Consider the following 23,721-nt stretch of genomic DNA (forward strand, 5'->3'; position numbering starts at 1 on the left):
TCATTATTCATTTTGAAGCAGTTATACGTTGTTGTACAATTTTATTTCAATACCGATTACGCCGCTCATTTGTCTAAATTAAACAAATTACAACTCATTATGTTGGTAATTAAATTTCTCACAGATCACCTGAGACGAATTCCTTTCTTTAGCTTCCTAGGGAGCCACTGAAGCATAGCGTGGAATGCCATCAAAGGCTATAATCAATAAATTTCTGTTCTATAGAAAAACCATATTGACATTGCATGCAAAACTCGTTCAAAGTGTTTGTTTTTAAAAATACTTTAATTTTAGTTTTCACACATTGATCTCAAAAGTTATTCGTTTCATTACCGTTTTCACTGAATCGAACGTTTGATATATCAGGCTTCACCTACACTGTTAAAATTTTTCTTCGTAGCTGAAATGATTCTCATAATTTGCCAAGAGAAACGATGAAACAGGATGTGACGTCGAGTGATGGAAAAAAACGAATTGCTGTACGTACTGGGCAAATTCCAACCGTAGGCGTAAGCTGTCGAGGAACCACGTGAACGATGGTTCAATTATTGCTTTTAAAGTAATACAAATTACGGTTGACCAACCGCCCACTCAAGCTCGTAACTTCTTCGAACGACTGTCGTATCATTGAATTAGGAGTACCTAGCCATCATTTTTCACTGTTTATCCAATCTCATATACTCCAATTTTCACAGTTTCAGCACGTATATATGCAGCAGCGTCTATTTTTCTCGAGTTAAAGGAAAACACTGAAAAATCGCACGAATAAAAAACGTTAAATAATCAAAGGCATTACGAGTTGATGTCCTTAACAATGTTCAAAGCGATTCTTTCAACGAGAGTAGAAGCGGCTCAAAGATTTCTTTTTCAAGTTTTTCATCATTCTGTTACATGGGCAGTGAGTAAGGGAGTATCGATTTTATTCTGGCACAAAGAACGGTCAAATCCTTATGGCGACAATATTCGAGTGATAAAAAAAGAGGAGCGAAGGACGAAAATTTTCCATCGTGGATATTTTAAAAGTGGTTTCAAGTGATTACCGCGCAAGAAGGGCAGACGATTCTGTCCGGGAAATACAAAGATGGAGGGCGCCTCTGATTCCATTACACATTTCATTCGTTCCCATATACCATAGCTTTTAGGAGCCTCGAAAAAGCAGCCCTAAATGTCTGAGCTTCTCTTCCATGGCTTTCGGGGGGATGAATCTTGTGATGATCCTTCACCGGTAACGCTTGCCCAACTTACTTTTTCAGACTTCCTAGTTTCCCACTGACGTTAGTGAGTGATTGTCAATTGCCGCGTAACTAATCGACTGTACTGATTGAATAATCTCGTCGGCTTCTCACCGAAGAATTTTTTTTATCGGTTTTCAAGGAAGGTAGTCGACTCTGTCACGTTTGATTTTTGAGTCAAGTTTGAGTAGCTACTTTTAGTAGCGAAAGGCTCGCAAATAACGAACGCTTATATGGCTGACAGATACTCGTTCTACCTTTGGAATTTGAAAAATGGTGTATCATTGTTACTTGCATTTATTCTACTTGAAACGACGGTTTTCAACTCTTTTCGTACGATAAATTTTAAAGAATTCGTAAGGTTCAAAAAATTCACTCCGCATTTTTTTCTGGTATCTACCTAGCTTTTGCAGAAACTAGAATGATTTATGACCGATCGAACTACACCCTCGGTTACAAATCTTGGGACCTGCCAATAATCAATAGAATTACAAAAAAAACGTACTGAAAAAAGTACCACGATTAGATTTGAATCTTTAGTTCCAATGATAACTGAGATTGTGTCGTACCTGAAAGCACCTGGTATCTTTATTTCACGGCATAGACAAAGTCGTAGCAACGTCAAAAGTGCAGGCTTGTCAAGACTTGCATCATCCGTTGAAATCGTGGTAATCAAACAATTATGGACCACTGTTCAAACTTCAAAGCTCAAAATAAAGATAGGAATAGTATTTTTCAGGCGCATAATCTTTGTTTATTCGCAAGCCTTTCCGCACGAATACCAGGTATTCAAACTTGACTTTAAAATCAAGTCCGAAGAGTGACCATCCCCTTAAATATGCACACGGATCTCTAGCGAATCCGAACTTCATATCCGAAATGGGTAACAAAAAACTTTAGTGTAGCAAAAAATCTCACCGGTACACAAAACTTTTCCAAGTTCTACCCTCATTTGCTTTTGATCAAAAAAAGTCCGTTGGATTACGAGGGTGATAATTCGATGTCCGTAACGGTTGGCGATACCTATCGTTATTAACATATTTGATTACGGTTTTGTTCCAGACGGCGGAGTGGTCGGAAGTTCGGGGATGGGTCCTGTGGTGACTCCGCACACCCTCGAGCTCACTCCACGTGGTAGGGTGATCCTCCGGTCGGCGCCACCGGAAACGGCGCGGGCCTATCTACCCCCGGAGTATCGTCCTGGTAGAACCTATTCAGACACCGACTCCGAGAAGGTAACTATGCCCCCGCTCTCACGGTCCCATTAGCTATTCCCTCTTCTTCTTTTCCTCAATTTTATTACTTTTGGTTATCAAGCAGCCATCGATTTCTCGGTAAATAAAGCGTGTTACGCTCGAAAATCCATTGTCACCCCTTAGAATGTACATGTTTGCAATGACACAAATGAGCGCGCCTCAAGTCTTCGAAACAAAAAAGCTTTTTCAGGATCTGCACCAAATTTAAATCAGTGATATAATCCTTCGCCATTTGTGTACATACATACCTATATCAGGTTACTTTCGTTGGTTTTTTGTAGACCTGTAAAGGATCCTTTTCCACGACAAATAGCAAATACATTTAAACTTACTGGAAGCTTATCTTGTATAGAAATCTGGCTCAGTAATTTTCGCATAAAAGCTATGGGTGGAAAAAATTATCCAAACATACATAGTAACACACTGTATAAGTTGCTATTATAATTTAGTCGTGACGCATTATGTCTGAATGACGACCACGTTTTTGCGGGCTACCGAGTATGCCAATAATAACGAAGAAACGACGGGTCGATCGACCGTTTGTTATTTCAACCCAGTAGGTTCAGCTGTTTCGGCTTAAGGGACGAATATGCATGTGAAAGACGGACGAAACAGATGGATCGGTATACATGTAGCCGTCGGTTTTTGCTCGAATTCAGCTTGAAGCGGGGCTTAATCTACTTTCGTAAATTGCCAACTTCACCGACTATGGAACCGAGCGCAGTATTTTCCTCGCAGCACGTTCTACCGGAAGCTTATCATGCGCTTGTAATTAAAAACTTTAGGTATAGTTGTTGCGCTGCCCGGTAGGACACCACCTGCTCCATTATTATGTGGGGCTTTGAATCGACTGATCTATCGACACACCGATATTCGTGTGCGTCGTGTCGTCAGGCACAGACGAGGAAGTTCGCGACAAAGCTCGAAAACTTTACCGAATGTTCTGATCACGTACATTGTTCGGGTTCATGGTGCGGGGTGAGCTTCTAAAGAGCACCACGAGTGTACGTACCTACAGGGGTAAAAGTGTATCGGGTGATCGGCGCAAATAAAACTTTAGGTGGGTAGATAGGATAGAAATTTCTCCGATATTATCCTTCCGCGTTTCATATCTTGGATCAGCCAAAGTATACCCTCAGACACCTTGAATGGTTCTACGCGTTATATTGAGATTGAGAGTCAGTACCTGTAATGCATATGCGATAGACAGACTCGCTGACCCGGGCTTATTAAAACTTATGACCGCCACTCCATATTCTCGCATAAGTACCACACGCGTGTGGCATTGAAAGCATGAAATATAATTCCGGGAGCTTATACTATGAGCTGGGAAGTTCATTCAAAAGCAGTAGGATCCTTTGATTCTATGCAGTCCAGTTTTCAACTCATGAACGTACAAAATGAATCGTCTGTTTATCATTCGAAGTACGAAGAATAGAGTGAATTTCATTAGGTCAACGTTCGGTGTGAGTGTAATCCTACGTTTTTTTAGTCTGGCCTTCCATTGAACAATATACTCGTTCTAACTCTATTTTTACGCGTAGCTACGAAGTATCCAGACTTAGTTTTCCCTGACTGCACAGGATCATCACTTCTCTACATCAGAGATGCTTTCATCTATCATTCAAAGCGGAATACAACCTGAATTCGAAATTACTTGCGACCAGTTGAAAAGGACCTTTGCTTTGGCGGCTTTACAAAGAGAAAGCACTGCTGCAGGGCTCGTTTATTCATCAGTGCAGCGAAAATTTCCGTGTCATTTACGTTGCGACTACTACCATGACCATCTAGGAGTTATCTTGAGAAAAGATAAGAGGGCGAGAAAGAGAACCAGCTTTGCAATTCCAATAACACGCTGAAAATACAAGTGGTAGCGAGCGCATCGGGGAACGCTGGAGGGAAAAATAATACCCAGGTCTATTTCTGCATTCGGTACGCCTTGTGTGTTGTCAGAGAGAACCGAGTTGCGTTGACATCCGTTTATCCGGCTATCCCCGTCTCGTCGTCTGTGTCTTTTTCTATCGCTACCTCCGTTTCCTATTCTTCTTCTGACGGATTCCAGCGGAATATGCGAAACCAAGCAAGCCACATTTTCACCGTATCAGCAGCGGCTTCATTCTCATCTTTATCTTCTCTCATCGCGATTCTCTGGCTTTCGCTTCTATACTACTCGTTTTCGCTCGTAGAATCCACCGCTTCTCGGCGTTCCGTTCTTGGTGATTTATGACGTATCTGCCACTGTAAATGTAACAAGATGTGAAATGAATGCTACATGGATCTGCCCATCTTCTTATACCTTCACGATCAGCTGGAGGATCCCAGTCCTTGACATCAACGTGCGGGTGCCTTGCGTTAGATCTTGATGTGCATGGTGTTACATTCCGGTCGTCACCGGAGGCTTTCTTTCCGAGTGACGACTGGGTATGGTTATACTTTACCACGTTTTATATAATAACGGCGTTTCATGGCACAGATGTATCCTCAGGTCCGCGAATAAGCCGCGGTGAAGTAGCTTCAATAGATATTGAGATTTTGCCTCGCGTTACAGCTACACTGAATGAAATATTCAATCGGCGTTGTTATGTTTCAACCAGGACCTATATGGTGCAAATCCAAAATGAATACTTCATATTCCTAGTTGGAATTAATATGTGTAATTCAGCAGTAGTCGGTGTTAATGGAATTTGATTACATTGAGCTGTAAACATTCATGAAATTGTTGTAATGGATGTGTGCGTGGCAATCATGTGCTATTAATATTGGTGCTGTTAACTAATCATTTGCTTGGCGTTGCGACGTGAAAGAATTGAATCATGGCTTTAATATAGGGATAGCATCAGTGCTGATTAGGAGTAATGCATGCTATACTTATTGATCAGCACTCGAGTGATCATCGGCTACACGGTAGGATCGTTACCGAAAAGGATAACGTGCTCGTTCAGGGATTTGTACGATAATCGTGAATATGACTTAAGAGTATCGAATATTACTTTTCAAAATATTCTTTTATCGGTCATGTTCACTACACTCTCCATCATTTGCCATAAGTCCACTCACGGGTTTTCCCATGATATTGAACAAGGCGGTCCAATTATCCACTTATTCATTTCTGCGTTCAATGGAAATCTTATTTATCCAGTACTGACATTGAATACTTTAGATTTTAATCCAGCCCTAAAAATGTCTTTTATCAAGAAAAAATTGCGCACGACCCTCTATATTCATACTTCCACAGGTGATTGAAAAACAAAGTCTGAAAAAAAAGACTGGGGGTCACTATTCTTTCCTTTAAAGTTGCGAAGAAGTTGTTTTTTCGATCTGCATCGACCAATAACTTTTGGGTGTTAGGATGATTTGAGAATTACCGTTCAGCGGAGACGATCTCATTATCTATAAAGTGTAGACTAGAGGGGCGTCAGAGGCGTAACGGTACTTGAGCGACGCTCCCTAGAACTTGTCGAAGAGCTAGCCGAGTCGCTGAGATTATTAAATTATTAATTAATCGCGTTCTCCGAGGCAGGAGTTGAAGCCGGTAACCTAGTTAACTTTCGAGGGACTTCGATTGGTCTTGAACGAGTAAACACTTCGCCGGTATACCTGCACTTATCTAACTACCTACCTACCTGCCAGCTAGTGAATACTTGCGATCGTACCACATCAGCTGTGACGGAGCCTCGTCGTTGTCAGAGTAATTAGCAGTTTCGCTTGTACCTTGAATACGAATTAACCTGAATATACCGAACGAGACGAACTGCACATTCGCCGGTAAGCCTTTCTCGGTTACTGCCTACCTGTTCTCTCGTATCCAGGTACTCTTCTGATTCCGTGCACGTTGATGTTCTCTCTAATTACGGGATTTACGGATCAGGGCCTTAAATTTCCGCATTTCCACGGCGTTAATGGGGTAGATCAATCTTATGCGTTCAAAATTTCAACCGTTTCGCATCTTCTGGTTTCAGGAAATGAATCATGACTCATGAATATGTTATTCGCAGTGCTTCATGGAGTGTTTAATTCTGATTTTCTCTTTACATTCGTCTTCAGACTCAAACGCAGGCCTTTTCTGAAAGCAGCTTTGCTAACAGTTGAACTGTACATTTCCCTTGGATAGTGTCTCGCTTTAAATTTCAACTCCGACAGGCTGACAATGAATACCTCGTAATCGTATTCCTGAAATCTTTCTGGATTATTTGCCGCTTTATGAAAGTGAGAAACTGTACCATCATGTACGTGATATCTATAACTTAAAATTAGTTGGATCACGTTGCGTTGCAGCGCAAATCCTGGCTGGTTCTCCACCCATGGGAAATGTGCTCGTCTTCAAACAGGCAGACACAATGACTTGTTCCCGTGGAGATGAGAAATGTTCGCGTGACTCCCATACGGTCGGAAACGTTGGAGAAGCATTTCCTCTTTCTCTTTACACTTCCGTTCAATATAACTTGCTATACATATTTGAAGCTGATGCGCCTAGGTTCGTGTATGTACGAGACTCGGTTCCAGTCATTCCTACCCGAGAGCATTCAGCATGTTGTAGCTGTAGTGATTTACCCTTCCAAGTTTCCTCACCACCTTTAATACATGCTCCACTTGAGTTTCAGTTTGGAATTATTGGGTTTTTAGTAAAAGTCAGTCAAGGTGATTTGTGAAGTGAACAAATTCTCTGGCGGTATCGGCGGTTGAGTCGCGAGCTTTTCTGGCTCGATATTTCATCCTGTTTGACAATCTAATATTGCGTGGATCAAGTATGCCTGAATATACAAGAGGGAAATTTATTTCGTCTTCTTCGCACCGCCGTCGTCTCACAATATCGTCTCGACGTTTTTCCTCCGCTTTTTCCTCTTTCCGAGCATCTATTTATCCGTTGTCAATCAACTAGCTGAACCTTCTTACCTACCTGGAATCAGATTGGCACTTCCCGCGCGGTGCGCCAAGGTTGTTGACTCGATCCTCCGTAGAACCGATCGATAGTCCATTCTCGCGGAGAATTCTTTCCAAGAGAAACAGTCTGATCCACTTTATCATGTAAATTCCGTCGGCATTGTCGTTTTCCGATCGTGAGCTCACTTCCGGAACCGTTCGACATTTCTCTTACGCTTCGTTATCCGTTTATCCGATATACTCCTCCAGCGTTCAAAAGGACATACGTTATCCGAATTCGTCTCGCCCTACATTCTCCGGCTGTTGCGTATCTTCACGATTGACGGGAACACGGAGGCACTCTTGGCACATTCCACAGCATCGACTCGAACTCTCCATAAATCAAATAACATCTCATCCATTCGAGACCACCCCGTAGTCCCAACACAACTTGTACCGTTGTACGTTTCAAATCCAGCTAATTCTCATCGTGGAATCTAACCTCTGCTGGTGAACGTCGCTTAAATGTTTATTCCTGGTTTTCAGATGTGGATGTACTCGCTGGGCAGGGCGCTGTTGGATACGACACCCCGGGGTGCAGCTTTGACTGGGACGGGGTCGGTGTCGCCATCCTCTGCGCTGCAGTCAGTCTTGGCCGCCATGACGGAGCCTGACCCACGCCGAAGAGCTTCTCTCATGAACCTTCTAGACGTAAGTGCTATTCTCACTTCTCATTTTTCTTCGGTACAATCTGCAGTGTAACGCTGGGCTTGTCGTCGCCCAGCACCCTCGTCCGATGCGTTTCCCTTTCCGGCTGCATCCGTCGTACGGTCGTAAATGGACGCATCATTCAGCCCTGAGCGTTTGTAAATATTTCATGGACTGAAGTGATTCTCCTTTGTCAGAATAAAATGCTCGAATCGTACCGGAAATCTTGCGACACTTTGCGGCCGAGGGTGGTTTATCGTTATTGTGATGTCGAGTGTATTGCAATCATTTAACATATCTTGAAAGCTTCGCCAAATTGTAAAGGAAAACTTTTTTTTCGAAATTATGACTTTTTGTAGAATTTAAGCATACCGGAAAACTTTCTACGAAATTTGAAAGTCTACTAGTTTATAAGGTATTTTAAAATTACATAAAAATCTTTCAAAAACGTTTGAAAATCTTTGAACATTTGTGAGATCTTTAGAAGCTATTTGAAAGATCCGCAATTTTCTGAGACCTTTTGACCTCTTTGAAATCGTATGCAACCATTAAAAATTAGTTCGAGTCCTTCACCTGGTTCTAGATTGCCATAACAAATCCTTTGAAATCACTTTCCATACTCACCGAACCCAAAATGTACGTAGGCGGATGATACAAAATTAGTTACAGTAGATTCCAATTCGCGAAACGAACTTGCGCTACGGAAAACATACAGCTGCAGTTGGTTAACATCGTAACTATCCCTGGATGAAACTGATTCATGGCGTGGAACGCACTGCGAAAGCATTTGGCAGTCCATGTACTCGCAAACCACGATGCGATGAAAATTCGCATCCCGGTACACATTTTGGCCTATGAATTGATGTGCACTTGGTCATGCAGTGCTCGAAATGCATCTCACAATCAGCTGGTTCATAATTCCAAATGCAACGATACCAGTCACCGTGAAGATATGGGCTCTGAAGGCTGCGATGTATCGGGTGAGTGCTGACAGGATTACGTGCATATGGTGGCGTCGTGCGTATTCGAACCAAACAGTAAATTGCAGTGTATGTAATACGCGTGCTCAAGGTGACGCGGTATCGTCGACCTGGCGTTGAATATTTACGCGTAACCTATTCCTATCGCATTGCAAACGCGAATACGATTGTAGGTATGAGCTGCATCCAAATGATTTCAGACGTCAGATGGACTTATGGATATACCGATAGAGAAATCGATGCTTATTCCACGTATTGTGATACGGATTTAACACGGTAGGCTTTATTGGGTGACCTTATAGAGATGTTTTGGATCGATGACTACATGTTTTTGTTATTTTTAAACGGCTATTAGGTTTATCTATTTTTCGGGTATTCGATGGAAGAATGTTACGAGTAGAAGATGAATAAATAAGTTTTCTAATAAAACAGAAAATCGCCGAACATTTTGACGGTGGAAAAGAAAAACATTAGTCTCGGAAAAATTATGTTGAAAATTTTAAAGTCGTTTATTGAAATTTCCGAAACTTCAATAACACGTAATGTGGAGTTTCAATCGCGGTGGTCAGATTTTTGCGTTTCCATAAACTAGAATATGAGGGGGGAAAAATGTGTCAAAACAGTTTCCCTAATTTTTAAAGGGGCGATGGCCAAAGCCTGGCTTTTTCCTTTGCCTCTTGCAGCCCTGTCGTTATATTGTTTTGGAAAAAAGGCGTTAAAAGTTCGCGGCACCTATACGAAGGTACGTATTGTCCGTCAAGTGAAACATTTTATGCGTCGTGCCCGAGCCGAGTTGCGTCTCCCTCTGAAGGCACTCGGTGCTACGCCCAGCCACTCAACCGAGAACCTTTTAAAACGCGTTCTCTGTTTTTCAAGTGAAAAGTATTCATGGCTCATGATATACCCCTCGCAATTTCACCCGGATAATTACTCCGAAGTTGCTTGCTGTTTGCCGGTAAACAGGCATAGATAATAATCGTGACGAACTTGTTTTGACAAAGCGCTGAGAAGAATATCGTTCGATTTATTTAGTTAGGAAATTTTTTATCATCGTATGTTTTCATATCAGGCATGGTTGTAGGATGATTCAATATTGGATGAACAAATTAGTTTATTTGTGAAAGAAGTACACGAGTAACGAAAATTACTAGGGTTTCTTTCAACGAGCAGAGATGGTTAGTCAGTCTCTTTGATTTTCGAACAGAAAATGAAAATAAATTATTTATACAAAATTATTTTGCTGATTCACGATCTGCTTTATTTTTTATGGAAGTACGGAACTTCTTGTTTCGAAACGTGCTATGTAGGTATTAATGAATTTCGTATAATCTTCCTGCAAGTAATTCACGGCGAGGAAGAATTTTCAACGAAAATGGTGTAAAGTTTATCTTTTCATTTTAAATTTTTCGGGATTCGAGGGAATCGCAGTCACGTATCTTCGGGATTATTTTCGTCACAGATTGTACCTAAGTATACGTATTATACGTATATAATATATGTATATATATATAGTAGGGGCAGCATATCCTAGAGTGGAAAAATGTCCAATATAAATTTCACTCTAAATTCCACATTATACGTAAAAGTATAATACGTTTAAAAATATTTCCTACATCTATTTTAATTGCTAGGAATATTCGTCGTTGCCCGACGAGAAGGACGAAAAAGAGATAACGAAGTACTCAGGTTCCGATAAATTTTATGCGCATAAGAAACATTCCTACGCATCGGATTCTCAAATATAATTCTGTTCTAATATTTACAAATTACGTTTCGTTTCATACAATGCCGGTTACTTAATTAGATAAAGCTGCTCAAGAAGAAAAGGAAAAAAGAAAAAGAAATCCTACAACACTTAACGTGTAAATTAGACTGGGCCAAAATAGACGAAGAACTTTTTTTTAATGGTACTGTAGAAACATTGTTCATGACGACAAATGAAAATTATCCTGAAAGTTTGAGCCCTTAACATTAATATTAAGGGGTGTATCGTTACAGCTATTGATTTTTTAACAGTTACCGCATTTTTTTTTACCCAAAATCCGTCAATTATCAATCTGAAAAATTTTATCAATCCATATTTTTAAGGGAAATTAAATTTCCTACAAAAAAGCTCTGTTACTAAATTGACGTAGATCGAGCCGTTTCCTTGTAATCGTGCCTTAAACATTGATTTGTTTTTTCAAATTTTTGTTTGAATTTTTGATTTTTGTAATTACCAGAAAAATCAATATTTTCATGTATCAAACCATTATTTTTGTGGGAAATTTGATGCTCTACAAAAAAGGTCTCTTAACATTTTTCATGAAATTCTCTCCTTTAAAAGTTATTCAACATTGAAATTACTTTTCAGATTGATAATTGACGGATTTTGGGTAAAAAAATGCGGTGACTGTTAAAAAATCAATAGCTGTAACGATACACCCCTTAATATTAATATTAAGGGCTCAAACTTTCAGGATAATTTTTATTTGTCGTCATGAACAATGTTTTTACAGTACCATTAAAAAAAAAAAATTCTTTGTTTTTTTTTGGCCCAGTCTAGTGTAAATTATCGATGGTATCATTCCTCGAGGAAATTGGTTAGCCAATGTATACGGATCAAGAGGATGCTGAAGCTGCATCTCGGCTCCTTGGAGGAACACGGAGGTGATTTTGCAAGTTATATCGCGATGAGGAATTACATCAGGCTTGCACGCTCATACCGAGATATGATTTACGATTGAAACTTGGCTCGGACAGGTATACAGGAGAAGGGGGCAAACAATAATTTTGCGAATTAATTTACGTTGTGTATAGGTATATACCGTGCAGCTTGGGATAAGGTTCACCACCGCAGGAACTCCATCGAGCTCAGGAGCTCAGGTTACCACTCTGCGGTTGGCAAGTCGGAAATCTGGCCAGCCAGCTTCGGTCCTCGTTGCGCGGTTGACCCGTACAGTTTTGGCCAGAAAGAGGCTGGGAGGCCAAGTCTGGCACCTCGAGTCCCGCGGTGTAGGGGGTGCATAATAAACCAATTTGCTTATAATTAAATACAGGCGGGGTGCGCGTATCCTCGGAGTTGTTTGTACGCGGCAGTGAAAATCGTGAATATGCATGTAATAATAAACGCTGCGCGTATACAATGTGAGCTCGCATCAGTTCCGATGCACAATCATACCCGGAATGCACTGAATCGAGGTTTTTAAAAGTACACATGGAGAACTTGATATACGCTTGGTCTCGTCGAATCGAATTACAGGAATAACAAATTCCATGGGATTTGTAAAGAAATAGGTTTGTGAGGCAGGGCTGAAGCTCCGGATTTGAAAAGTTTCGAAAAGACTAATTCCGAATTACTTGGTAGCGAAACTTGAAGTAAAGAAATTACAATTTTACGAAACTACAGAGTTTTGAATGGGCGAAAATTTCGATATGCAGAATTCCGGAAATTCAAGTCACGATACAGCAAAGTTCCGAAAGTAAAGTTCCGGTAGAGCAAAATTTCGAAAATTAAGTTTCGATCGAATAAAATTCCGAAAGGTAAAATATACTCGCACAGAGGAGTTTACTCAACGAGTGGGTGTAAAAAATCAGAAATACCGAAGATCCGAATAATCAGGATTCCGAACTTAAAAATATCGATAATCCCAAACAAACAAAGATGAAAGTGGTAAAAATTCTCCAAGCCAGAAATCCACAGAACTGAAAATCTTCGATCATTCAAAATTTCGATGTTTTAGATTTTTAAATTTTCTCATTTTCGCACTTTCGGAACTTTGACTTCTCGGAGTTATGCCCTTTTGGGGCCTTGCACCTTCGGAACTTTGATCTTCGGGTTTCGGACCATTCGAAACTTCGATGTTTGGTCAAAGTTTGATTTCGTTGCATTGAGTTTTTCCACCGAAAAATTTGGAATTTAGCATTTTCGGAACTTTTTAAATTCGAAATTTCAGTGCTGCCCCTTACTGGGGTCTATAAGTGGTGCGACTTCGTCCCACGACCCTGGGTCGAGAATTGGAATATTGATCTCGAAATTGGACTTGATTCTAGGTCAAACACATGAAGCATCAATTACTTGAAATTGGTTAAAGTTCGTTCGCGATTTTATCTAAAACGGAAAGCAAACAATTCCTCAGAATAATCTAAAAATAACTCGAATCTGCTTGAGGCGAAAGTGAATTGAAAATATCGATTCAACGGGTTTGCGAGATATTATTTTTGGATGATAAAGGGAGGCGAAAATTCTCGGTAAGAGCTTTGAATAGGATGGCATCTCCGCGGGTGCGGTGGTGACCTCAGCGTGGCATCTGCAAAAGCTCGGGGTGGCGGGGGAGGGGGAGGGATACCAGAAACGTCTAACACTGCTGGTGACCCCTGACCTTTCCGTATGCTCAAGGCTTTCCATTCAATGAAAATTTTCTACTTGGTATTCAAACTTTCCGTTTTTCGTTTGAAAAGCTCCCTGAGCCATACACCTTTCCGCAATACACAGATACACGTATATATATATATACCCTGTACCTAAACAAACATGTGATGTATTATGTACACATCCAGCGTGGAAGCGCGCTTCTCGGAGCTTGTCCTCCTCTGCTCAAAGTTGGAGCCCATGATCCACCCACGTGTAACAACGAGCAGTTGTTTGTGGGTTTGTAAAATTTCATTCAAACCGCGGCAAACAGTTGCGGAGAGAAAATTGCATTTCTGCTGTACACGTGGATCGCGTAAGGATATCTCGAGCTTTTGCAAAAGTTATTCTTATCATTACTCTGGAAGTCGTAACTGATCGATAAGCCTGGAATAACTTGTATATTTACTGGTCGTTTGGCGCAGGGCTTCTTCGCGGTTTTATCGATGCGTATAGCGGATTATTTAAACGAGGAAAGTGAACGCCGCGTAACTTCTTCCGCTTTTTACGACAGAGATGACATCCTTTGCGGAAATTAAGAGGCACCGTTCAGCTCGCCTCACAGCTCGTTAATGGCGGTGAGAAACTTTTGTGTCACGAAATTTACGAGGAAAGAAAACATTGTGTGATTCAGTTGGTTTTGAAGGTCAGAAAATTTTGAAACGAAAAGCTTTTCGCTCGAATATAGCTTACGTCGACTGACTTCTTCAGTTCTTTCTATCAAATTTCCCTCAAATGTTACTACCTTTTGTTCCTCTTTCTGGAAAAGTAATGACGTGAATGGTGCCTCGAGGACGGGTTTTGTTTGTATAAATGTGTAGGTATGAGGAATTACGGATCGATCGAGAAAACTTGAGACGTATTTTCGGAACTGCGGCGAATCAAGCCAGTGGATTAAGAATCCCGGCGTATTTCTGTTCCTACTGGCCGTTCTTTCCTGCGATCCGTCGATCTGATTCTTCGCAGGGTTGTTATTTTTACGTTTGACAATTCTCTCGATTAAATTTCCAGGAATCAATTTCTTATCTGAAATCTGTACTTGGAATTTTCGTCGCCTGGAACATATACCGTACAATTGGGGTGATTATAAGAGTCTACATTTTACAGCACCCACTTTTCACTCGATCATATCGATGTGTCATAAAATTAACGACTCGTTTCATCCGAATATTCCGTTCTAAGGTGGGTGCATGTGCCTTCTTAAATGTCACAGGGTGTCTGACCTCGATAGGTCGTGACGTCACGGACTTGAATTCTGGTTTAACATACCAAAATGTGGCCATTTTCGCGAAGGAAGATGGCAAAGGTCAATCGAACAATAAGGTTCACGCTTAGAGCAATTGACCATGATTTTTCGTACCAAATCGATCTGGATATCTGTTGCTGCACAATTACGGCGGCTCGGGAAATCAGCGGGGGATAGAATTTAACATTCACGCGGTAAAATTCGTCGGAATAACCTTGCGACGTGACATCGTGGCCTGTCGCGTATCATCAGCTCGGAGTCAACATCAGGTATGCATGCAATGTCCGCGTACTAAAGCTATGCGCGCAGTACAGATATCGCGGAAACCGAAACGTGTTTGAGGGCGCCCTACGCACCCTTTGTTCTTTATGATCCAGGGCAAGTGAACCCTGGAATCGCGGTTTCGAAACGCTTACCGAAAGTCACGTGGGTCAGCTTTGCTTGCGCGCTTGGATACGGGGACAGATAACGCTGCGCGGGACCCTGGAAAGTCATTGTACTTTGCGTGAATTGAGTGCCAAATCAGTCGCTGACTCATCTTTAAATATTCGATCGAAACAATGCGTAATTACTCGGCCGCACTTTCGTTTCATCGCAACACGCGCGCAACGCCGCGAGGCGAGGCAATTTTCAGTCTGGCAACCTTGGTTGGATTCTTCTTTTTTTTCTTCTTCGTCTTTTCATTGTTATTGTTATTATATAACATCTTCCCCTGCTTTGGAAAACGATGATAATAATTCGCTAATCGATCCCGAACGTTGATGGGCCATTATAAACCGAACCGCGATAAGATTTTCGATATACGTTGTATTCTTTACACCGAGAGCTTTCAGGCTAAGTGAAAACGGCACTTGTAACCTTTCTCTTGGATTGAGTAGATAATGCGAAAATTTGAGATGTGATTTTTTTTTAGAATATTTCTTATACTTTGAAAGTATTCGAGACTGCGGTGATGAAAACTGCACGTGATTCATACTTATATTTTTTTGGTACATTATTTATCACAAATTCAATGAAACAGTTTTATAATTCTATAGTGAATTCAATATTTTTATTTGTTGACCAAAATTAATATCATTGCTCTGATAGCATTTCGAATAAAACTGAGCAACAAAAAACTCGACGCTCTTGCTCGTAAGTTTGGTATTATTTTCTTCCGCTCGCTCACAGGAACGACGATAATTTCACATCGGTGTATTGCCTAATTTTTCTATGATCGGAGAGATTTGTCCTGAAATTGATACGGTGAAGCTGAAATCGGTTAGCTACGTATTAAACTATAAATTGTCTCGAGGTCTACACACGTGCAGACGCCCGACCTGATGTGTAAAATGACGAACAGCCAAAATCCGTATTGATCGATTTAAAGATAATAAAGAGGAAATGATCGGCAAACAGGACTTGGGCATCGTTTTTCAATGTATGACTATGCGTCGGTTATTTTTTTCCAGCCTAACCCAACTCAACCCAACGCTCATAATTGAACATCGTATTTCACTCGGCGATGGGAAAATCGAGTTTAATCGATGTCGGGACGACCCCGTGTAGTATATTCATGCGGTGTAACATTGGGCTAAACTTTGTCTCCCTCCTCGCCTCGTATAGCCTTGCGATGACGATAAGAGAATCACGAGCACAGTTCAGGTGTAATTTTGTTTCCCAATTTAATCGCAATGTTCCTCCCACGTCAGTTAGCACATATTCTGATACCCGTGAAATCAGATTACCGAAAGGATTTTTAGGCTTTGGCCAGAATCGGAGGAACCGTTGGTGTCAGGACGATTTAAAGCCATTGAGTCTATCGAAATATTCGATGCAATGATTAATCGATCGTTGAAAGAGTGATTGAAATTAACTCGATTAAAAATGTGGTAAACTGGACATTCGAATATTCGAAACGAAGTTTTCGACCTATTTTCACTTTCATCTCTCCATACTTTTCGATAAACGGGAATTACCGCTATTGGCGTTCTAGAAACAATGCGATCTAATAATACGAAGCAATCATTAAGTTAACATTTGTTTAAACTTTTGGACTAGGCTCGGCCGGTCGTATTCAGCATATTCGGATTGCTCACTCGCAAATTCGGTGGCACGACGATTTCCAAGAGGAATCGATTTCGTTTGGTTTCGACTGCGATACCGATGATTTTCGAATCAATGAGATTACCTACGAGTTCCTGCGATTTCTGCTGATTCCAACGATTACGAGTGATTTCTAAATTTCAGAAATCATTGAATTCTAGACTGTCAAGAAATGAGCATTGAGTAATTATTATAGATTAACAATAATTAATTTCCGATTAGGGATACGTGGGGACTCAATCAATAACACGAATTATTAAAGAAATTGGAATAATTATTTTATCCTCTCATAAACATTTTCGTGAACACAAACTTTTTTCACTTACAATAAGAGATGACATCGATAATTTATCTATATACATAGACGTTGGATAAAGGCTTGCTTGCTTGGAAAGGGGATGAATGATTCCCAGCGATTCCCGAAATCACGTGGTTTTTTTGTGATTCCCCATGATCTCCCATACATTTTGAGAAATCATGAGGACATCAGGATTCATGCTATTCGAGCGATTTCCAGCGACCTTTAGCGATTTCCTGTCTGATTTTTGATGAGATGGTTCAATGATTTCTTAAGTGCGCAGCCCCTCGATATTCAGGCAAGAACTTAGTGACAACCCTACGGACTAGATGTTATAGGAACGCCATTATGCGAGGAAGTGCCTGGAAATATCGTTAGATCGAGTATAAAATGGGTGCAGAAGTGAATCGATTATTTTCAGCCAGCTTTCGGAATGCTCAATTTCGGTGAGGACGAGTCCCCGTTCGCTTCGTTGTAATAATTTATCGACGCGATGCGCCGGCTATCCATCGTATCAGGGTTGCCAAGCCAGCTGAAGGCGAGGGCGAGAGTAGAATGACAGGAAGAAAGGAATGGGGGCGAATCCAGGAGCATCCAGAGTTCCAAGTCCTGAGACGAGGCGAAGAGTAGCCGAAGGTAGGTCAGGAGGGGTTAGGTTAGGATGGTCTGCCAGCTCCTCTCGAGATGGGTTCGCGGTTAGAGCGAGAAACGATACCCTTACACACCCACAGGTTGTCGATAATAGGGAGATATCGACAGGATATCGGGATTCGGGAAGGGGGGAATCCGCCAGAGAAATTACGACTAATGGATCGACTGCTGTTTCGATCTACGGATCGACGGTGTTACACACACGTGTTAGATCGAACTGATTTCGGATCGTATTACACAAGGTGTGTGGGGGGCATGAGATACTCTGGAACTGAGCGGCCAGTCAGGATTTCATTAATTTTGCATGCAATATATGCAATTTATTCAACTTATTCAACTTATTCAACTTATTCAACTTATTCGACTTGTTTCGTAGCTTGTCCACAATCCGGGGACGTTCAGTCTCGCGTAACCGATGTGTTGAATATTTTGGATGTTTTATATCGAATCTCGATATTGTGGTGAAAATTCCCCCTAAATTGGTTCTCTTCTCAGTTTTTCACTCGTTTTTTCATGCTTAGGTATTGTGAGTTTGCGAAATTGGTTACTTCGAAGAATAATCACGACGCGGCTGAGAGCCTGTGAATTCCACGTTTGCCAAACTTAACTCATGCTGATCCCCTTAATGACCCATCTTCATACTAGAATCTGGAGTTATAAATTTCTTCATGATGGTAATCTAACGACTGTTCGATTAAAATATTTTCCATCGAGAACGATCGAAGTATAAACGACAAGCTCGATATATGATTCTTTTGCGAAATCTACGGCTTTGAACTGAAATGACGTGTCAAAAATGCAATTATATCAGCACAGACGACTGTGCTTGTGATTACTTAACACCATCAATTAGTGGAGTGGTAATGAAACAAAGTAACTCTGGACGTTGATTAGTGAATTTATTCAGGCATTTACAACGTTGATTTAATTTTCCGGTAGTACAATTCACTCAATCGGTTTTTGTCATTGTTGAATTATGCAGCACCCTGTCTACACATTCACCCACCAAATTGCGCCGGGCGCTAGGAGATCTTTTTTCTCTCACCATAACAATCCATATAGGATCCTTTCAACGTCAACCCGTCCGACTGTTATCTCTTGGCCTGATTTTCGTCAGACGCGATTCCAGGCACGTCAACGACACGTAATGCGATCAATCAATTATCAGTTTCCGCAAACTATGCTTCGGCTGGGTGGAGAAGGCTATAGAATTGACCTCGAGGTCGGGGGAGACCGGAAGCAAGTTGGTAACCTCGATCTTTGAAATTTGATTTTTTGTGTTCATTAGCAACCAACCGTGCAGAAAAAGTCGAGATTATGTTACACACTTTTCAACGCTTCGAAGTGTTAGATAACTTCAAAAAGTTCACGTGTATCGAAATCGGGAAAATATTACGTATCCCGATGTGAAGTATGAATGAAAAATAAAAGTGTGGCTTTTCAGCAGCCGCAGTGAAATATCGAGCATATTTGCACGAATTAACAAGTGGCTTATTCGTTGATGCAGTCAGCAACAAATTTTTCACCATTTGATAAGACATGTACACCATAAATCGAGGTTTGCAATCTGAGACCCTCGAATTGTATAGTTTTCGTGTACAGTCTGTGTACCTAATGGTAATCTCTGGCGTCGAGCTGATCCGGAAAATATGAAACTCACTCTTGATGATCGGTAACATTGGAAACTATGAAATGTTACTTGACGACTTTCTGAGAGGTTATGTGAAATTTAATCCAGGGGTTGATACTGGAGGTAAAAATCACGAGATCCTGGAGTCCGTACACTTGACTTATCTTGACGTAATGCAATCAGTGATCGTGTCAAGTATAGCGATAACTGAAATCGCCAGTTTATGTGAACTCTCTTTTGGATCCAAATGAAGTCTGTATTGACGTAACGCGCTATTTAGAAAATCGATGAAAGAACAACCGATCCGAATCCCTGTGACGGTTTGACAACCCTTACTCGTCACGCACACCTGTCAACGCAGCCATATTCCATCCCAAGGCCCCCCTCCAAGGTGGGAAGACCGATGAAAATGACAATACTCGTCCTCATGAATGAAACGTACGTGGAATGGAATCGTGCCACCCACTCACGACGCCGCTTCCATGTGACAACGAGCACCTGAGACATGGAAGGAGAGAAAGATAGAGGGAGAGAGAGACGGACAGTGAGGGATGCTGAGAGTGGCGTTGACTGAGTGCCGGCTACCGCAGTAAACTCATTACTCTTCGTTTGATACCTTGCGCAGCTCTTTGTCATTAATTATACCAACCGACCAACAGACGAGGTCTGGACTGCATGCTGACGTCTCTGTCGAACCTACGAGGATCCTTTCGACGCGTACATGGATCCCAAGCTTGGGATCGAGAACGAATAGCCTGTGGTTCAAGCTTTTGCAAAACTTTGGCACCGATGCACTTGCTCATTGGCGAATGAATTCAATCGACGGGATGAGCGGAGAGCAAAAAAAAAAAAAAAATTAAAAATTAAACGCATTTTTCTGTTCTTAATAAGGTATATTCGTCTATTCTTTTGCAGAATTATTATATTGTCAGTTTTGCTACGAATTACTGCAACCGCTGCATGCTTAACTTGCGACATCCTTCGCTCATTGGGATAGGGAAATTTATTCACGAGCCTGACGGAGGGAAAATCAACCAAGCTGTTAGTTTGCTCAGAGTTAATATAATTAATTTGAAGCTTGGGAATTACTTAACGACACGGCTTGCTGGTGCCATTTACAGCCAACTGCCACCGGCTTCTGGGACTCTCGCTAATGAAATACAATCGATACAATAACGTAACTTTGTGCCAGAACGATTCTGAGGGGACGCTATTCGGAGGACGCTCAGTCTTGATTACACGCGTCAGTTTACTTGTCATTTAATTCAGATTCAGTGAGCATAGATTATCCTCTGAGATACCTACACCGTTTATACAAATTATATTGTTCATTTCCATGGACTACGGGTGTTCCATTAATTCACGAAGGATCGGACATTGACGCAATCTGAGAAATTTGTTAGAAACTTTGAACTCTACCAGATAAATTTGGGAAAACAGAATTACTGTAGAGAATGGATAGGATTGGTTATCAAAGAAAGAGCTGCTCATACGTGCATGGCAATTGCATACTTAAGAAAAATAGACCGATTATTGGAAATTGTTACATGGTTCGAGAAACTTGTCACTATTTCGAGTAAGGAAATCTTCGAACATTTTTTTGCATTTTTCAAGAAGTAAAAACTTAATACATAGCAATTAAGAATGTTGAAAGTCGAAAAACGGAGAGGTAAAAGATAGAATGCCAAACTGTGGAATCGTCAGATTACTCTCGATAATATAGAATCGTATGTAAGCTCTCGATTCTGATTTTCCATGTTTTCAATTTTCTGTACTTGAACTTTTCACATTTTTTAATTATAAGAATAAGATTTTCGCGTCTATCAAAACTGGATATTCCGGTCCTTCTATCAATCAGCAATTCTAATTTTGTACCCTTATCCTTGTAAGATGTTTAGAATAATGACGAGGGATAAAAGGCCTCAACAAATTACAACGATTCGATTTTACGCTCGATTCGCGTGACCGCCAAAGTGTAAAAAAAAGAGCTTCGCTAAAATTGCGCCCCAGTGGGCGTTGCATTAAAATGGGCAGAGGGTTTTCCCAGAAGGACGGAAGGTTCCGTTTCCACATTGAAGCGTGCTTCTGTTCGGGTTGTGTTCAACCGATGAATGCCCACTGTTAGTGCTCAGCAATTAAACCTGCCAGGAAAATCTGGAGCGTAGCTGGTACCCGTAAATGAAGACGGGAAAAGCCTGGATGAATGGTCGCGGGTTGGATATTGTTTTGTCCCGTTGATGCACGATCCCTGCCAGCTCGGGCCGTCGCGATATGTTTCTGCTCTTCAAGCTTCGCTGCAGCTTTACGGAACTTTCTATCAAAGCGAACGAGGTAGGTACGAGGTCTACAGGGTTAGAGCCAGATTGTGGTCAAAGCTGTCAGTAACAGAAGTCCTTCCGTATTTTCTTTACCGGTAAAATATCTTCCCAGTCTCGACTTATTCTCGGTAATAAACGTAGCGTCTCGCTTTGCTCCGTTTTCATCAATGGATAGGCAGACATCCAGTCGAGATTTAATCACTTTTCAAAAGTAGTAGGTAGCTACCATTTGCGTACGAACAGATGGATGTTAGCAGAATTTTGCTTGTCATACATGTAAGTGGAGAGTTCGCGTGTTCATTAGAGTTCATGTTTCGGTTCGAGTGATGAAATATCGGTATCACTTGTCATTGGTGGATCAAATGCTCTCCAAAACCTTCTCGTTCCTCTAGTAAGTCGTGAAATTTTTATATTTTTACCCTGAAATTCCTCTCGCACCTTATTAGCTGATACTATTTCACCTTCAGATATTTAGAATCCAAAAGTGACCGACTGTTTAATTGCCATACCATCATTGCCAAGTTTTTACAAAGACGACTTTTCACATTCCATAAACTTTGTTTCCATTGACATTTATTTTCCACCTCCAAGGGTTAGATCTTCGATCGGCGTTAGCTGAACAGAGTTGCCAAAGTTTCCACTGAAATTCAGTGAACTTATATATAGTACAGGTCACTTTGCTTCGAGTTCTCCACTCCAAGTGCTCGCCAATGTAGACGTAAGAGTAATCCTTCAAGGTGTTCAGGGGGTTTCAATCCTTTCCGTGAGCAACCAAACCGACAATCGTTCCCGGCACTGATTGTGAGTCAATGCTGTCGAAGAAGGAGAAACGAAATTATGGACAATGCCAAGACGTATGAATCACGTCAAGTCATCCGAGGCTCGTGGCAAGTTAAACTTTGAATTTACGTATATTTCATTTTAAAGACGCGGAGAGAAAATCATCACCAATTGCGATACGTTACACCTGATTGTAATGCTTTTTACATAAATTTGTAACTTCCTACGCTCTGATCAACGTTGCTTCGCTGTTTCATACCTTGTGCAAAAGTTTATACATATGCGTGCTATAGCTGGCGTGTAATTAAAACGGATTGTGGAGGTCTCTTTTTGCGTCGCGAATCAACAACTACGGAACTGTGTTAGCGTGGAATATTCTGACTTTTTTTTTATCAACACGGTCTCATCCTGCGTTGATTTATTTACATCATATCCGTTTGTCGTTTCAGGCTTACGTCGTCTATTTTTAGTTTTGTAAGAATTTTAATTCAATTTTTTCCACCTTTTCCGCGAAGTCGCGTAATGGCGCTAATTAAAATTTTTTCACCGTCGATAGGCGTCGGCGCAAGGGAGAAAGAGCGAGTCTCTCTTTTCCTGCAATATAGAGGAGATTCTACGCGAGGTTGGTAAATAAATGCAGCATAAGCATAATATACGTATAGTATGAGAAATGTGTTATTTTTAGAAGGTATATTCTAAATCAAGTTGCGCTTGCAGGCGTGCTTTTGGCAGAATCGGTTGTGTCTGGAAATATTATGCCTACGGGTAATGAGGGGTAATTTACATCCCCCTTTGCCAAATTACTTTTTCTATTCGCTAGGTACGAAGCGAGGTACGTAGACGGTGCGTAACTTCTCTCCCTTTCGTCGGATGATAATAAACGAGACTGTCTGTCAGCCTCCGGACTGCCCTCTGGACCAATGACGCATTATTCTTAGCTCCTCGGAGATTAATTGTGACCGCAACTGGGTCTTCAAATCGGCCGGTTTAGTTACAGCCGCCTGTGAATCCGAATCATTCATTTTACCAAAAAATAATCCACGCGAAAAATTGGCTTGAACATATTTTTTATATTTCACATTATTTCATGGGGATTAGTTTGACTTTATGCTGACAAATGGGGCAATAACAAAATGAGTCAGGCTGCAATTATTTTTCGAGAGAAAACAATTTTTTACATTATCAAGAGAAAAACAAGATCAATCACCTGATTGCAAGCTCCGCGAAAATTGTATTAAAATTTATTTTCACTTGTTGATTAGCAATACAAATTCACCCATTTTCAAG

General features: G+C 41.0%; 1 protein-coding gene across 4 annotated transcripts in view; it reads left to right on the forward strand.

The window, feature by feature from the left end:
* LOC124211117 (tyrosine-protein phosphatase non-receptor type 13) overlaps window positions 1–23,721 on the forward strand; it is a 118,787-nt gene that overhangs the window by 69,695 nt on the left and 25,371 nt on the right. For all 4 annotated transcript variants that reach the window (XM_046609874.2, XM_069134397.1, XM_046609863.2 and 1 more), the window contains 2 exons: window positions 2,295–2,467; window positions 7,895–8,059. In XM_046609874.2, the coding sequence (XP_046465830.1) occupies window positions 2,295–2,467; window positions 7,895–8,059 (338 nt within the window). The remainder of the gene's footprint in view (window positions 1–2,294; window positions 2,468–7,894; window positions 8,060–23,721) is intronic.

Source organism: Neodiprion pinetum, chromosome 1 (genome assembly GCF_021155775.2).
Source record: "Neodiprion pinetum isolate iyNeoPine1 chromosome 1, iyNeoPine1.2, whole genome shotgun sequence".
Lineage (NCBI taxonomy): Eukaryota > Metazoa > Arthropoda > Insecta > Hymenoptera > Diprionidae > Neodiprion > Neodiprion pinetum.